General features: G+C 35.1%; 1 protein-coding gene across 1 annotated transcript; it reads right to left on the reverse strand.

Annotated features, from left to right (window-relative positions):
* Positions 1 to 1,418: 1,418 nt before the first annotated feature.
* On the reverse strand, positions 1,419 to 6,790 carry LOC306665725 (BRCA2 and CDKN1A-interacting protein-like; the record flags this gene model as incomplete). The annotated part of the gene is made up of 2 exons (XM_079147367.1): positions 1,419 to 2,592; positions 6,770 to 6,790. 2 exons carry the CDS (start codon positions 6,788 to 6,790, stop codon positions 1,657 to 1,659), a joined length of 957 nt encoding a protein of 318 aa, XP_079003493.1. The 3' UTR covers positions 1,419 to 1,656.
* Between the last annotated feature and the right edge of the window lie 11,673 nt (positions 6,791 to 18,463).

Below are 18,463 nucleotides of genomic sequence, written 5' to 3' on the forward strand. Positions count from 1 at the left end.
AAAGAACACTTTATGTTTGGTTTCTTGGCATTGCTTTATTTCACTTAGCATGATAGTCTCCAGATCCTTCCATTTACCAGCAATACTTTTTCAATTCAATTGAATCAACCCTAATACAAGTAACCTAAGCACATGAGTTCAGTTTTATCATCTGCATTATGTGATATACTCTAAGTATCTATATATCATCTCTGTATACCTAATAAGGTGTATGTGTGTGTGTGTGTGTACAGATACTGCAATAATACAGTTAGATAACCTCTTTCCTGAGCATCAACTCTGGGAGAATATTTACTGACCTGTACTCTTCCGATTTCAGGTTCTGTCACTTGAAGCTCTATTGTGCAGGTTACTTAATATAGCATCCTTCCAGTCTTGGTGGTCTATCACTCTGAGATTAAAACATGAATCACTGAATTGATGTATCCTATGCAGATTCTTCTACTATGCCTATTATTGAAAGTCATATCTTCTAGCATATAAAGAGAACTGATTGCTTTATTTTAACTATTTTCCTTTTTTCATACAACAGGCCCAAAAATGTAGATTATTTTTTAGCGATTCCAATTTATATATAAGAGACCAGAGTTTAAAAAGTTTAGTTATACTGCTGCAGTCCCTGATTGAAATCAACAGAGTTTGGACTTGAGTATTGAATTGCCCTGCTACAGGGTTCTGAAATACAAGGTGTTCTACTAGTCATTTCTTACAGTTGAGTTTTTTGGGGAAGGGGGCACTTCTATGACTCAACTACTTGTTTATTAGTCATATATTTTCACAGAGAACCTTGTCCTGAGGGTTTGCTGCTAATTTCTGTCAGTTTCTCAGTGAGATATTTTCACAGCATTTACTGGTTGCTACTCCTGATACTGTGCCTCAGGCCTTCACTTGCACTTACAAATGAGGGTTCAGAATATAACTTTAATCAGAGTGTCCATCACTTATTTTCCAGCATTCTTTAACTGGAGTAAAAATAACAGTTCATCCTATGACTTTACTACTCTGGTCCTCCATGCATTCTAATAAGTCAAATATTTAATGTTTTTGCTGCATAGATGAAAATATTTCTAGTTTCTACATTCATAAAATTTGTCTCTATTTGTATAGTTGAATATTTCCTAGATTTCTTCAGATGGTGGTACTAGACACCAGTTTTATGTTGCTGCCTTAATCCATCAACTATCTAAGGTCTGTCATGAGGAACATAGAAAAGGGGAAAGAAGGGCAGATAAGCTCTCTGATTTTGATACCATGTCATTTATTTCTTTTCTTCAAAATTTCAAACATGCATACTGTAGTCACCAGGTTTACTTATCTTCTTTCAGGCTCAGCTAATCCAACTAAGTCACTTTGTACCTATTACTCCCCTAATTTTTTTTTTTTTATATTATTTTAAAATTAAAAAAATAGGAGTTTTATTGAATTCCTCAAATTACTACTCCCATGTTTTTCTTCTTGGTGGAAGTTTTTAATCAACCATTCATAATTTGACCAAAAATAAAAGACACTTTGTAAATGTGTCATAGACACATGGAAAAGAACCCTACTTTTTGTAGAGGACTTAAATCTGAATAAAGTCACGAGTTTTCAGTAAAGCTCCACTGGGTTTCTGGTAATTTTATAAAAATAAGCCCATCAATGTCCATGAAAAGTAGGTTAGATAGATAGATGATCTTTCAGTTTATCCATGATTTCACTCATCTTGCTGTCTGGAATTAACATCACAGTTCGCAAGGGCTTCATTGGTGTATCATCAAAAGACCACCTGCCTCCCAGGCAAGTGTCACTCTCCTCTTGCACTGAATAGTTGAACTTCAGGACTGCCTTCTCATAGAAAAACTCTTCCTCTGCATTTGCAAATATTAATTCATCCTTCTGGTTGCTCCATCTCTTTTTAGAATTGGTTTTTCCTGCTTCCATAAATGTCTTACTAATCAGAAGGTAGAAGGAGCACTTCCCACATGGCTTATTAGTTTTGTGTGACTCCGCTAGTTCTTTCTGAAGCTGCTGGTGCATGGGCAGAGCAATCTGAGGAGGGACATTGATGAATCTTTCACTTAGGAGAAAGCCCACAGGCTTGGTGGTGTCATTTAAAAGCTTGTCCAGCTGTTCAACCACACTCTTTTCACAGTTCTTCTCACAAAAGCTTAGAACCAACTCTTTAATTTGTTCAGCACACTGGGTACCCTTTCTTTCAGTTAAATTTAAAAGGCTTATGAAACCAAAAATTTCATCTTCATCCACATCATCATCGCTGTCTTCTGAAACATTTGTTTGCTTAATCACACTCCCAATATGGTTCTGTTGAATTAAGAGATCTGTGAGTTCTGCAGTGTTCACAGGAGCCTTTAGAAAAAGCTGCTGTAGTAATTTCTTAATTCCATCATGATCATTATCTGAGATGGAATAAGCTTCAAATTCAACATTCACTTCCTCGTCAACGACCTCGTCGTCTTCGTCCTCCTCCTCCTCACTATCCTCATCGTCTTCGTCCTCCTCCTCGACTTCGTTTTTCTCTTCTTCCTCGTAGCGCCTGACGGGGTCTTCGGGAGGCCGCGGGGCCCGGCTTCCCACCACCCGCCGTTTTCTCCCCTAACTTTTAATACCTCCTTCATCCTTGACTGAACTTAACCAAATCCATTCGCAACACTCAGTTTGTTATATACTCTCACGTTTTGTTTATTTCTGACATAATCTGTCCCAATGCTTTTTCTCCTTAATTGCACATTAGAATCATACAGGGTAGGGAGAAGGGTTAGAATGACCTATGTCTGGCCTCCACACCAGCCGGGTCAAATTAAAATCTCCTAGTGTGCAGGTCAGGTACTGACATTGTGCTCCATTCCCAACTGACTCTCATGTGTAGCCAAGTTTGGGAACCCCTACTTCAGAATTATGTTGAAAATCAGACAGTGTTTAGTACACATGTGATTGAGCATACATCAAAGAATATCAAAGAAGATCTTGGAATAAGAAAGGTTTCAAAAACAGAAAGTTTTAAACTTCTACATAGAAAATAAACCATGAATTGTGAAACCACAAACAATAGCTGATTGAAGTAAGAATAATGACTCAGAGATAATTGATAGAAGAGATGTAGTAATGAAGACCTTCAAGTTTTTCAAGCCCAAGTATTGAAATGAAATCTGATTTTATAAGCATATAGAAAAAAATACAAGCCATTGATATGAAAGATAATTAAGACTTTGTCAATTTGGGCTCATCTGAGAAGGGAAATACAGTAAGTTGAAAGGTAAAAGACTGAACTGTCAAAGTAGGGGAAAATTAATTGATAATGATTATTTGAAAATAATAAAATGGAGTATAAGTTAGAAAATGAAGAGTGTTTAATATAAAACTGAATGAGCCATCTTCTTGGAAGATGGTTGGCTTAGGATGTTGAAGATTGTTAAATGGAGCTTAAATAATTATAGCTGAAGGAAGACTTCTAACCAGATCTTACTCTCTTTGACAAGTTGACAGGTCCAGCTACTGGTAAGCAATAAGATAAAGAATTTAAAAAAGCAAACTTGCCCAAGAAGATGTGGAAGTCAAAAAGTAGACTTGCTCTGACTTCAGGCATTTAGGATACCAGGCTAAGAACACAAGAGTAATTTGAGACCCTGCCAGAAAGAAGCAACAGGGCTTTTTATGTCCTCCCTTCTGTGTTCAGGACTAGCTCAGGTCCTGCTGGAGTGGTGCCTGGACTGGCAGCTCAGGGATAGAACAAAATAAAAGAGCATGTTAATTTAAAGATAGTGTGCTTTGAAAATAGAAAGGAGATTGATAGAGTACTGGAGAATGAAATCTACCAAATTATGCTATGTCTATGCACAAATATGCCACAATGAATGATGTTTTTATGTAATTATAATGTACTAATTAAAATGATAAAAATAATTACAGAAGTGCAATCAGTTGAGTACGGCAATTGGATCAGGGGCAGGGAGGATGGGAGAGAAAGAGTAGGTTTCAGGGAAGGCGACTGATCATCATATGTTATATACATGTATGAATATGGCAAAACAAATCCCACTATTATGTGTAATTATCATGCACCAATAAAAAATAAAGTTAGTGTGCTTGCTAGCATGCCAGTCAAAATACAACTTATGCTAAGGGGCTTTGAGGCTTCTTAAAGGCAAGCCTGTAGAAAAGAAATCCTTGGGAAATAAGAGGAAAAAAATAAGCAATAGATCATCATTGGGCTCTATACATCCACTTTTGTTTCAAGATTTAAATGTTTCATTAATAGTCCTATAGATGACCAAGTATGCATTAGTGAGTTTGGTGAAACTTTAAGTTTGTACAGATATAAAACTATGAGAAATTGATAAAGATGTGTGATTATACTTCTTGTTGTAAAAGTAACATTAAATACATATTTATAGATGTTACTTTGCTACCCCCATGAGTCTTAAGAAATTCTAAGTAAAGTTTTAAGCTCTGATTACAATAATTGGGGAAAATACCAGCCTCATTTTATTTATGAAGGCCTTTGATTACATCATCCTATTAGAAAACAGGTGATCTAAGTTTACAAATATAATTCTGATAACATTATTTTCTAAGAGCACTTTTTGTTTAATATAACACAAAATAGAGCTTAGAATTTGTAAATTTCCATAGTTTTCCTAGGTCTCCTTTTTCTGAATATCTTAATGAAAATTAAAATATGAATTGTCTGTTCCTCTGATGTCATGGTCATTATTCTTTTATTTACATGACATATATTAGAAGTTGCCAAGATTTTGAAATTTGATTGGAAAAAAAAGCTTAAAAAAAGAGGCTTTCTTTTCCTGGGCAGCAATCCATTTTTTTGAAGAATAAAAAGGGATTTTTTTCCTTGTCAATATAATCTGCTCTTGATATTCATTTTCATTATATTCTGCAACATACTGCTTGTCTCTACAGTATTGCCTTAACTAAAGAACAAACCTTAGGGGAGGAAAAAGGCATTAAAAATATCTACACATCTGCTTTCAGCCTCTCCATTATTACCGGGAAAGTTCTAAATCACCTTGTGTCTGATGACATTAAATCAAGGGGAACAGGCAAAGGAGGCCATGTCAGCACGCCGATAATGCATCCACTGTACTGTCTGGTCAGGTTATCCTCTGTCACTTCCCATTTAAAGGGCACTAAATAGAGCAATTTTGATCTAGGACAAGTTTGTAAAAGTAATTCCATTTTTTGTTTTCTTGTCTGCAATGGCAATTAGTTTATAATAACAAATGTGATATCAAAAGTGTATGACATTTTTTGTTGAATTCACTTCATTGTGTTTGTTCCTTTCTAATTTCATTGTGAACCTTTAAAAAAATACACTGTAAGGTTAAAATGATTAAAAAATATCTCAGGATAAGTCTTACAGAATTTAGACACTAATATGGTTTAAGTATACTGGGCATATTGCAATTTCCAAACCTAGGAATCTACTAATACTTTCAAAGGCATATTGTAGATTTTTGGATTTTATGATTCTTTAACTGATGCATAAAAACATAAAAATCATGACGAGTACCATATAATGTTTCAATGAATGCATACATTATGTAATGTTTAAATCAGATAAAATGTATCTATCTCCACAAACATTAATCATTTTTTTATGGTGATGCTTTCAGAATGCTTTCTTCTAGCATTCTGAAACATACATTATACTCTTGTTATCTAGAATCAGCTCACTGTGCAATAGTACACCAGAGCTTCTTGTTCCTACCCATCTGTAACTTAGTAACCACTACAGTCTACTCTGAAATTGTCTGAGATCAATTTGTGTGTGGGGTGTGTGTGTGTGTGTGTGTGTGAGTGAGAGAGAGAGAGAGAGAGAGAATGGGGATTGATCCCAGGAGTGCACTAACACTGAGCTACATCCTTAGACTTTTTAATTTTTATTTGTTTTATTTTGAGACAGGGTCTTCACTAAGTTGTCAAAGCTGTCCTTGAATTTACAATCCTCCTACCTCAGATCACTGTATCCAGCTGAGATCACCGTTTTTAGATTCCACATATGAGTGAGATCATGCCTCATAATCTGTGCCTATGTCTGGTTTATTGCACTTAACATAATGATCTCCAGTCCCATCCACATTGCTGCAAGGGACAGGTTTACATTCATTTTTATGGTTACAATGGTTCATGTTTATTACAGATCAATTAGACAATACAGAAAGTATATTGAGGACAATAAAGAATATCCTGAAGACAAGCATCCTGAAGTAGTCACTGTTAAGTTCCTCAAAGGACTTTCCAATTCTGGGTATATGTGTGTGCACACATATGTGCCTGTGAATGGGTGCATCAGTCATAGTCTTCTCAGGAGAGAGAAGTTACACAATGCTCTTTATAGGTTAGACTTACTGTATATATTGATAACTATTTATAAGAGATTGGCTACTAAGAAAGAATAGAAGAAAACTATAAATAAGAGACTAGAGCTGAGAGAGAGGAGTCAAAAAAGGAAGACTTGACAGTATGACTCCTCTTGCTTTACACTTAAGGAATTCTGATGCCACCAAAAGAAGAATGTTCCCAGTCTACTTGTTGGTAACAAAGTTTATTATGTTACCTGGGAATAGAGCTGGTTCACAACTAGAGGACCAAGACTAGTATGCAAGGAACCATGGACTGAGTCAACTGGAAAATAAGCACCACTGTATGTCTTGTGGACTGCTGGCTATTAAGTCTCTATGGAGCAAACTGAGGAAAGCACACTGGAATCAACAAAAGAAATTGTTACTTTCATTATTCAGTTTTCTTCCCGTACCTCAACTGGCAGAGGAGACATGCTACTGACATTCAGCTACATTGTGACAAGAAGGGTGAAGATGCATTAGCTCTGGAGCTGAGACCCAGTAAATAAATTCAGTTATAATAACTGACACAGTATGAGTCTTATTTTTTTTCAGGTTTTATTTCATATTTGAATGACAAATATTTTGGGATATAGTGATATTATGATACATGTATATATTGTATAATGATTGAATCATGGTTCTTAGCATATCCATCACTTCAGAGATTTATCATTTCTTTGTGGAAAGAATATTCAGAGTCCTCTCTTTTAGCCATTTTGAACTATGTAATATTATACTGTTAACTATATTCACTCTACTTTGCCATAGACACCAGAACTTATTCCTCTAACTCAGCAACAATTTTACACCTGTTGACCAGTATCTCCCCATTCTCCTTTTCCCCCCAACACTTCCTGGTTTCTGGTAATCCCTGTTCTACTTTGTGCTTCTATGAGGTCAACTGTTTTAGACTCTACAAAGGGGTGGCATTATGCAATATTTGTTTATCTGTGCCTGACTTATTTTACTTAACATAATGTCCTCCAGATTCATCTATGTTGCTGCAAATAACAATTTTATGGCTGAATATTATTCCATTGTGGACATACATCACATTTTCCTTCTTCATTCATCTCTTGATGAACTCTTAGTTAATTTCATATCTTGGCTATTGTGAATAATGTTGCAATAAAAACAGGAAGCAAATATCTCTTTGAAATACTTATTTAATTTCCTATGCATAAATATACAGTAGTGGGATTGCTGGATCAACAGAGTGAAGAGACAACCTACTAAATGGGGAAAAATATCTGTTAACTATGCATCTGACAAGGGAATACTATCCAAAAATATACAAGGAACTTAACTCAAGGTCACAAAACAAACTGATTAAAAATAATATACAAATAAGTTATCAACTAGTACATGAATAAATGCCAAACAACATTGGTCATCTAACAAATGCAAATAAAAATCACCAGAAGATATTACCTCATCCCAATTAGAATCATTATTATAGAAAAAAACGAACAATTACAAATGCTGGCATATATGTGGGGGAATTGCCACCCTAATACATTGCTGGTGGGAATGTAAGTTAGTATGACTGTTGTGGAAAACAGTATGGATGTTCCTCAAAAATTAAAAATAGAACTACCATATAAACCTTATCATTTAAAAACATTGTATTACATATTCTCTCTTTGAAATTTTTCTTTTCTCTTAATAATTCATATAAAATTTTTACATCTTTGGCTTATAATTTCAATGCCTGCACATTATTTTCCTATAAGAATATCCTATGGACATTTTGTGCATGCCTTAGTAATTGACTTAAGTAATCTCTTGAAGAAGTGGTGTCTGCTTCTCCATTTCACTGGTGCTTTGGCAACTGCAGTTGCTTCTTTTGTCTGATGCGCTCATTGCCATTGCTAATCAAGATTGTCCTCATATTTGCTTTTGCATTTCTGGGAAAAGATTCATTCACTTAAAAGCCTTTATGTTGAGAAAAATGAAATCTAATGCTGGATGTTTTCTTGCATTTTAGATTACAAAGGCAAAACAATCTTGGTCACACTGTTCTTACATTTTTAACAGGACTTGTAAACTTCCTATTAAAGTTTCAGTGCCACACACACTTTTCCAGATGGGAACTATTGAGAACTTGAGTTGGAAATGCTACTGATATTTTTTTCTTTCACATTGTAACTCCATTTGTACATTTAAAAATTAATCTCTCTATTGAGAACTTTGGTTACTGAACTTTTATTATCAAATGAACAAATACATCTCAAAAAGGAAATGAAGGTACTGAATGAATTTTGTTACCTTTTGAAAATGTACTAATAGCATATGAAAAATGCTTCTTCAAAAAATCAACAACTTAAATATCTACTTCTTTCACATGATTTACCAATTTAGAATTTACACTTAATTAAAAAAAGAAAAAGAAGTTAAGCAGTAGGCATGAATTTTTAAAAATTTCAGTATCACAATTTTTATATAAGGGCCAGTTTAAAGAGAATTGAAGCCAGAAATAAAGTTGGTTTAATCAGTGGTTCACGTGGTTATTTACATATAATATGAAATAAAAGAAATTAATATAAACATTATGGTCACAAATTAATCAAGTTTACAAATCTCAGTTTCTGACTCATTTTTTGCATAAAGAGAATATTTTTTGCAGTAATTCCTAAAGCACATGAATGCAAAAGAAAAAAAAAAATGTTGCCTATTGCAACTATTGCCACACAATTAAACATAGAAATCCAATGCGTTGAGTATCTTGTTAAAAAATAAAGTCTGCTTTTAACAAATAATATTTTTATATTGAGGTATTATTTAGCATATATATTATTATAACTGTTATATTGATAGGTAACATAGATTTATGTAAGTTTATATTTTCTTTTCCCCAGGACTCCTGAATTTTCATGATTTAAAAAAAATTGATTCAAATCCTCCAGATCTATAACTGATAGAAGTCTAAAGCTTTCCTTTTACCAATTGCCGTCAATCTACAGGATATAACATTCTCACTGTTTGCTTAGTATGCTGGCACCTTCACTCAGATGCCTGTTTCTTTGGGCACAATATTAAACCAGTTATACATGCAATGCATACACACACATACATGCATATGCTATATTAGTCCACTTCTTTTCTCCAGTAATACCACACTTATCAGTTTACTATCATTCCCCTTCAGAGTACAGCAGAAGGCTTTAATTTGTTCCTTTCAATCATGCTTACTTCCCTTGCATGTATCACCCACCCATCAGGCAGGGTGACTTAAATTTGATTTTTCAAATTTAATCTTTTCATGTTTCCTTCTCTATTTCAAACAATTCAGTCACTTTCTTTTGTTCATGGAGGAAGATAAACTCACTAAATAGGCCCACACTCTCATATTATTATGCTAAAATAGAGATCACTTTAATAGCTTTCTCTTGATCTAACTCATTAGATGACTGGGTTATCAGACAGAAAACTGGCTATGTAGTTATTATTTCAGTGACCCAACTGCACCCTCACCATGCCACAAAGCGACAAAGCCTCAAGCTTATGCTCCTCCTGGATTCCTACACAGCTAGTACCCTGGATAGGTCGGTGTGCTTAAATGGAATCTGTTATTTCTCTCACAGATATCATACCCTTGTTTCTTAATATTCGTTCCAAACTATTCTTGTTCCTCTTCCTTTAAATGCTCAGTCTATTTGCAGTTCAAACTATAGACTTCATAATCTCTGCTGCTATAAACTACTAGCCTCTGTTCATACCTCTGCAATGATTACTGCATCACTATACACCACAAATAAAAAATAATTACTAAATCATATGAGGACATGCCTTACCCTTTTCTTATTTATTTGAATTGTGTCACCATTGACAAGTTCAGTAACAGTTTGTATCTTAGTTCTTTAACCTAATCCACAATGACCTTTTCATCTACCACTTTTCAGTCATCTATGGTTGTGGTTGAACTAATAATTTTCTCCCCTTTCAAGGTATCTCATCATCAATTCTTGTTATACTAGTTAATTTCTCTAATAAATTCTACTTCAGAAATTATACAAACCAATGAGGACATATAATTTATTTATTGTTTCTACTAGTATTTGTGCCTCTTCTATCATCATAATGTCTTATACACATTGGATTTATTGTTATCCTCACATAATTTCTTAAAAATCTACCTTGACATAGTTATTCTTTCTGCCTGAACCCTAATAGATGAGCAATATTCTTATATGCATAAATTGAGTTTTTGTGTCAAAATAATGGTTGCATTTCTGTAAAGCCATAGGAAATAAATTGCTCATGCTGACTGTTAGTAACCTGACACCCTCAATCACAAATTCCACATAGAAATTAAATAGCATTTGGCAATATTGTTTTCTTATATCAGTTAGTTTAATTCCAGGTGATGTGGAAACTGGGGGTAGAATAAGATATAACAATAGACTCCCACAGGATTCTGTATAATTGGCTGAACAAAAAGAATCAGAGAGATGAGGTCACTGTAGGATTTAAAATAATCTTTATTCTTTTATTATTTATTTATGCATTTATTCTTATGGGCCTGGGGATCAAAACTCAGTATATACCACTAGCTACCTTCCCAGTCAATAAAGTTATACCTCTAATGTAAATGGGTATAAAGACAACACTGCTTTCTAAATGTAGGTCCAAAAGTTGTTTTGTCAGGGAATCCAGGTGTTCAAATAGGAATGGAATCAAGGGTCACCATCATCTCAGACACAAGGAAAAGTTCACTTTGTGAAAGATTTTTTTAACTCACCCTGGGTTCTAGCACTTTCCCCTGTGACCTTTGCTTTTATCTCTTCCCGTTTCTGTTTACCCTTTTGTTTACTCCTTAAAAATCTCATAATTTCTTGTCTATTTCCTTGCTCTGCTTCTTGGAGCTGTTCAGGAGCATTTTTTTGCCACCTTTGCAGCTGGATATGGCACCCCCCACTACAATCTTACAACTTTTCTTCCACACATTTATTTCTTGTCCAAGACAATTAGATATTATTATTTTTCCTCTCTTCTCAGTTTCCTACATGCACCACTGTCATCTTCATCCTTCACTATAAATTAGTATATTTTATAAAATAATCAGTAAAAGTTTTATCTATCAATATCCCATCAGCAAATTTTCCAATTTACTTATATCTGCCTGTTCCCAGTCCTTCATTTATCTTCTTTCCTCCTGTTACAATGGATGGGGTATCCTTATTCTTGAAGAAAATCTTCCTTTTCCTTTTTGTGGAGGTACTCTACTATTGCCCTCTATTCCCATTTTTGTTTGTTTTTGAGACAGGTTCTTGCTATGTCGGGGCAGGTCTAAGTTACTGAGGCTGGCCTCAAAATTGCCATCATCCTTGAGTCACTGGGATTATGCGCATGCCCACCACACCTGGCAAAAACCCTCCTTTTTGCTTTGTATTATACTTGCACACAGTCTTGCTCCCATAATTTACTTCCTTCTTATATCACTAATTTCTATTCTATTGGATATTCCTATCAGCATAAAAGAAAGATAATATGTACTATGCTTAATAAATATCATCCCTTGAACCATCCTTATACCCATTATTTGTTCTATTCCCCCTAGAAGCAAAATCATTCAGCAAATTTCTATGTCTTAAATCCTCCCTTCCTACTTGATTTTCTTTTAATGTAATTTTTATATCTATGTTTCTACTGAGAAACTTTTTATTATGACCCCTAGTAGCATTTGTGATTTTAAATAGAATGGATCCATATTTGAATTTGTTTTCTTTTTCTTTTTAAAGATATTTTAAAAATGAGATGTATTTATTTTTAGTTGATATATAAAAACATAAAAATTGTACATATGAATGGGGCAAATATATTTCAACATATATATACATTGAGTAATGTTTCAAAATATTTCCTCAAACCTTTATTTTTTCTTTATGGTAAAGATATTCAAAATCCTTTTCTCTAGCTTTTTGGAATGTATTGTACATTATTGCTATCTATAATCACTCTACTGTGCACCAGCACACCAGAGCCTCTTACTTCTGTCTAACTAACTGCAATTTAATAATCATTGATGAACCCCCCTCACCCCAATTTATACCAGGCTCCGATAGCAACCATTTCTACCCATAACTTCTGCAACATTAATTTTTTTTAGATTCCACAAATGAGTGAATCATGCTGTACTTGTTTTACTATGCCTGACTTATTTCACTTAACTAAGTGATCACTATTCCCATGTTTTTGCAAATGCTTGGTTTTCTTTCTTTTTATGACTGAATAGTATTCCATTGTGTATCCATGGCACATTTTCTTTATCCATTCATGAGTTGACAGACAGTATTCATAACAGTCAAAAGATGGAAACAAATTGGACTTTATCAATTGTATTGAAAACCAATTGATAAAGTTGTTTGCCTTGGGAATATGGGTTATCATCAGTAATGCTGCTGTTAATGTGCACTGAAAATTGAAAGTTAAGAGAAATGTATGGATAATAGTGCTAACCATGTTTCTCACTGTTGGAATGGGGGTTTACAAATAGGCCTTCAGGGAAAGAGCCGTAGACTGATTCATGGAGTAATGGAGTACAATTGAAATCATCAGCAGGAAGTCAGAATTAGCTTTATATAATATAGATGACTACTTATAGGAATACTTACATGTAGATACAAAAGTAAGCATACCCAAGTATATTTCCTTGTTCTGTCAGATGAGAGAGCTCAGAAGTAGCAATATCCTAGTTGTAGTGAATATATCTAGCATTTGGAGATTGGTTTTCAAATATTCTTTTGCAACAATAGTTACCCAGTGTTCCTTACAGAAATAGATGACTTTAAGACTTAGACAGGAAATATAGAAGATAATCCTAATGCATCTTTTTTGTGCCAAAAAGTAAGGGGAATTCTCAAAATAAAACAAACAAGTACCACATATATACACGATGATGGGTATATATCAAAAAATAAACAAAAACAAATGGGAGTTCCAAGTGCCAAGAACCATAACAACTTGACAATAAATAAATAAAATTTTTGTTGAATTATAATTAAAGTAAAAAATAAATGTTTTTATGACATATAATCTTTCCATACACATACACACACACACACACAACACACACAAACACACATATATAATTTCTCTGTACTGATACAAATAGATCATTGCATATGTAAAAAACAAACCTCCCTTGCAGAAGAATGCCAAAATTGTATGCAGATAGTCCACCCTAAAGAAGGTGGAGCATAACTTCCTACACCTCAAGTGCAATTTACAAATAATGACTTCTTCCTGAAAAGTACAAAATGAAGAGAAGGGAAAAGGCATTTCACAATGGAGAAAACTGACAAACATTACCTCAGCCGGATTGAACCAAGTTAACAGCAGCAACTTCTTGTTGATGATACATAACCTTGACCTTGAGGTGATAAAAATGGCACATTACGTCTGTGATCTTTCTCTAAAAGCACATAAACACAATCTAGTCATGAGGAAAACATCAGACATCCTCCCAACTGTGAGAACATTCTAGAAAATACAGGAACCAGTTATCCTCAAATCTGTCAAGGCCATCAAAAACAAGCAATGTCTGCGAAACTGTCATAGCTAAGAGAAATGTAAGGAAACATGACAAGTAAAATTTAATGTGGTATCCTGAATAGATACTGAGCAGAAAAAGGAAATTAAGCAAAAGTTAAGGAAATATGAATAAATCATGTATTTTAGTTCAAAACAATGCGCTATTATTTAACTGTTAATTTTAGCAAATGTACCACACTAACATACAACTTTAGCAATAGGGGAAATAGTATGAGATATAAGGGCACTTGTAACTATAGTCACAATTTTTCTAAAAATCAGTAACTCTTCTGAAATAAAACATTTATTGAGGAAGAACAACCTGAGGAGAGTAAGGAGTAAAAGTTCAGAAGTTGGTGATTTTACTTAGGATGGTAAAGGTAGAGTGATGGTAGCGTACATTTGAATATTTGGAGGAGGTGAGGGAGTTTGTTACATTTGATAGTTTCACATTAGTTAGGTGGAAATTAGGAAGAGAAGCATTCCAGGCAGAATAATCAACCAGGGCAAGTGCACTGAATGTGGGGATGTATGTTAAAGGAACCCATATGCCTATGTGGGGGTAGTCAGGAAAAAATAGACTTCATGTTGGCTTGACTATATATATAGATGTGTATATAGATACATATACATATATCATATAGGGCTTTTTAGGACATTTTAAAAATATTTATTTTACGTAGAGTGGAAAAGATGTCATTAGAGGGATATGAGAAGAGGACCTATATAACTGATGAATAAAAAGTTTCTTTTTGTCTGCTTTTTTAAAAATAGAACATAATATTTTCAAAGTTTAGTTCTATTACTGGAGACAAGAATGGTAGCACAGAAACCAGTGAGGTAACCATTGTTGAAATTTAGCTAAATATAATTGCAACTGGCATCAGATTTATAATATTAGAGATTAATAAGAAATGGTCAGCTAGGTAGAGTAGTACACTCCTGTAATCCATGGACTCTTGAGGCTGAGGCAGGAGGATCACAAGTTTGAGGCCAGCCTCAACAACTTAGTGAGGCCCTAAGCCGCTTAGTAATACCCTATTCAAAATAAAAAGGGCTGGGAATGTAGCTCAGTGACAAAGCACCCCTACGTTTAATCCACAGTACAAATCAGAAAAGTGAAAGGAAAAAAAATTGACAGATTCTGGACATCTTTTGAAGACAGAACCAGATGTTTACTAATGGATTTGATTCAGTGTGTGCATAAAAGAGGAACATAATCAATGATGGGTATTAGGTTTTGATCTAAATTTATAAAGTTTATGTTAGAGTTGTCAATATCTGTTAGCTTTCTAGTAGAACTGTGAAATAAATGATTGGATATCCATTCACGGGGGAAAACCAAGGTGGAGACAAACATTAGCACGTCATAAATACATTGACAGAATTTAAGCCACGAAAGTGGTCAATACCTTGAAGGAGGTGAGATTAGTAAACAAAGGAGGAGCTAGGACTAAGATCAGGGCAAATTACAAAATTAAAATGCCAAGAAGAAGAGGAAGTACCTTTGTGGAGATGAGATAAAGTGGTGATGAAGACTGAAGAAAACCAAGAAAGTGTGGTATGTTGGAAACTAAGCAGGGGGAGAGTATCAAAGAGCATCAAGTGATCTGCCATGTTAAACTCTGCTGAAATAATGTTCCTATTATGACACATGAGCTTAAAACTAAAAATTTGACCTCATGCTTAGTTATGTAGAAATCATTGGTGACATCTATAAAAGCAATGCATCCATTATTGTGGATGACAAACTGATTCATGTGGGTTTCTTAGAATGACAGGAAAATAAATTGTTGAGAGGGAGTTTTATTGCCAAGGAAAACACAAAAAGGGGCATGGTATTTGATGAGAATAGTAGGCTCAATAGTTTGCTTACCTGCATAACATGTTAAAACTTAACAAAATGATTTAGCAGAAAGTTAAATCTGATGATGTAGGAAAAATAATAATTGCTGAAGTGGTGTCATAGAACAGTTGGGTTATGGGTATACCACTGAGCAATAGAAAAAATTTGAATTTTTATATCATTCAGGAAGGCAGACCAAATGTGGGTATCAGTTGAGGAAATATAAGCTTAGAAATCTGTTGAAGTTCTCATTGGTTACTTCCTGTTTTAGTCAGCTTTTTTTGCTGCTGTGACTAAAAGATCTGACCAGAACATTTGTAGAGAAGGAAAAGTTTACTTGGGGGCTCACAGTTTCAGAAGTCTTCATCCACAGAAGGCCAGCTCCATTCCTCAGGGCTTGAGGTGAAGCAGAACATCATGGCAAAAGAATGTAGTGGAGGGAAGCAGCTCACATGAAGATCAGAAGGCAGAGAGAAAGACTCCACTCCCCAGATACTGAATATATATCCCATAACCACACCCCCAATGAACCACTTCCTTCAGCCACACCCCACCTGCCTCCAGTTACCATTCAGTTAAACCCATCAGGGATTAATTCACTGAATAGATTAAGACTATAACACAATCTTTCACCTCCTAAACTTCTTGTATTGTCACACATGTGTGGTTTTGGGGAACATCTTACATCCAAACCATAACACTTTCACTTTTATTTTATGATGTAGAAATCAAAATAATCATCTGAGAATAAAATTTGAACAGATGGTATTGAATGTTTAAAGAAATATTAGAAACTCTGAAACTGAATTTTGATGACAGGAGTGTAAATTCATATGAGGAAGGATGATGGAATTACCAGAAAGAATTTAGGACCATTTCAGGTCTCTGATTATGAATTTATAGTGAAGCAGTCAAATAGTTTGGTATTTTTCTTCTTTATGATCATATGCATCAATTTTGGATATAGGACAGAAAGAAATGTGAACTAAACAGATCTGAATTTACCAGTTAAGTAAAAAAAAGTTAGAGACATACCAGGGAGTAGAAAATGTGCCACAGGATTATACTAATGGGCAGTGGTGGTATTAAAGGAGAGTAAAGATATCAAAGATGTAAGGGATGGTGTGTGGGGGAGTAGGATTAATAGATCAGAAGTTAGTAACAGAAAATAAATGAGTTGAAATTACAAAGAGTAATAATGATTTAAGTAAGAAATTCACATAAGGAAATTACACAGGGTTATGTTTATTGGTAATATTAAATCCCAGGGCAAGATCATGTGAATGAGTGACTAAGGTAGAGTGCAGGGCAAGATAATTGGAAGGTAAATAAAGAAAATGAACACCTGGGGGTTAACACTATCATGCACATGGACACTGACTTCATCAACAATTAGGACTATAGTAGTGTAAAAGAATGACAGTAAGACGGGAAAAGATGTCTTGAAAATATACATGGTTGAATACCTGGGATCCCAGGAGGACAGAAAGAAATGAAGGTAGGAGGTGATATACCCAATGCATATAAGAGTCAAAGTTGGAATTTTGGTGGGGGGTGAACTGGGGATTGAACCCAGGGGCACTAAACCAAACCACTGAGCCACATTCCCAGCCCTATTCTGTATTTTATTTAGATACAGGGTCTCACTGAGTTGCTTGGTACCTTGCTTTTGCTGGGGCTGGCTTTTAACTCATAATGCCCCTGTCTCAGCCTCCTGAACTGCTGGGATTACAGGTATGCACCACCTCACCCGGCCAAAGCAGGATATTTTAAGGAGACAGATTGTAGAAATTTATGAAAATTGCAAAGGGTGCAGAACATTTCTATTATAATTCTCCACCTCCCATTAAAAATAATATCTTCTACCACCCTGGAGAGCTACAAGGAAAATATTTTCCTCAGTGAAACCAGGTTGCTTTTTTTTTTCTTTTACAATAAAATGGAAATTTTCAGAGGAGGGTTTTAGAAGATAGCATATGTCATTGCTCTTGATTTTCTTTTTGTTGGCAAATAGAAGAATTTCTAGAATTGAGAAGAGGTGTGAGAAAGGTGCAGATTAGAAGATGTCTTCAGTTTTATGCAGATTCATGTGTGTGGGAGAATCAGGTTATCTGTTTGGGAATTCTATGGGTGAGTATTTAACAGGAGAAAGAGCCTACTGTGACTTTTCTCCCTGTGAGTGTCACTCAGACTGACCATTGAAGGGATAGGAACTGTGGTGTCTTCAGTTCCCTTTCCCTCCTTATAATGGAGAGGAGCTGGTGTCAGGTAAGACAATACCCTACTGGATCTCAAATGAATTAGGCTGTTGGGGTCTTTAGCTCCCTTGCTCTTCTGGACCAGCGACAAGGGAAGGGGACACTCCCCAACAAGGCCAGACCGGGAAAGGTAGGGCCGACTGATTGCCCGCACCCAGTGCTCTGGGCAGAGGACAATCAGATGCATCAGGGAGACCAGTCACAGCAGGAACTCGTTTATTGAGGAAATTACACAGCTTTTATGTAGGGTGGGGGTTAGGCGGGAACCAATCAGCTTAAAGGTCAACAAGGCATGGGGGGGTTCATGCAGGTGAGAGTCCCATAGGACGATATGGCAAGCACGAGCTGATCATGTCCTCAGAACTGTTGTTAACCAATCCCTGACAGTGGTAAAATTTATCGTCATTAACTATTGATACCACCTTTGAGGCCTTGATCTTGCTCACCCGCCAGGATGTAAGGAGTCA

Source organism: Sciurus vulgaris, assembly GCF_902686455.1.
Source record: "Sciurus vulgaris genome assembly, chromosome: 7".
In the NCBI taxonomy this organism is placed as follows: domain Eukaryota; kingdom Metazoa; phylum Chordata; class Mammalia; order Rodentia; family Sciuridae; genus Sciurus; species Sciurus vulgaris.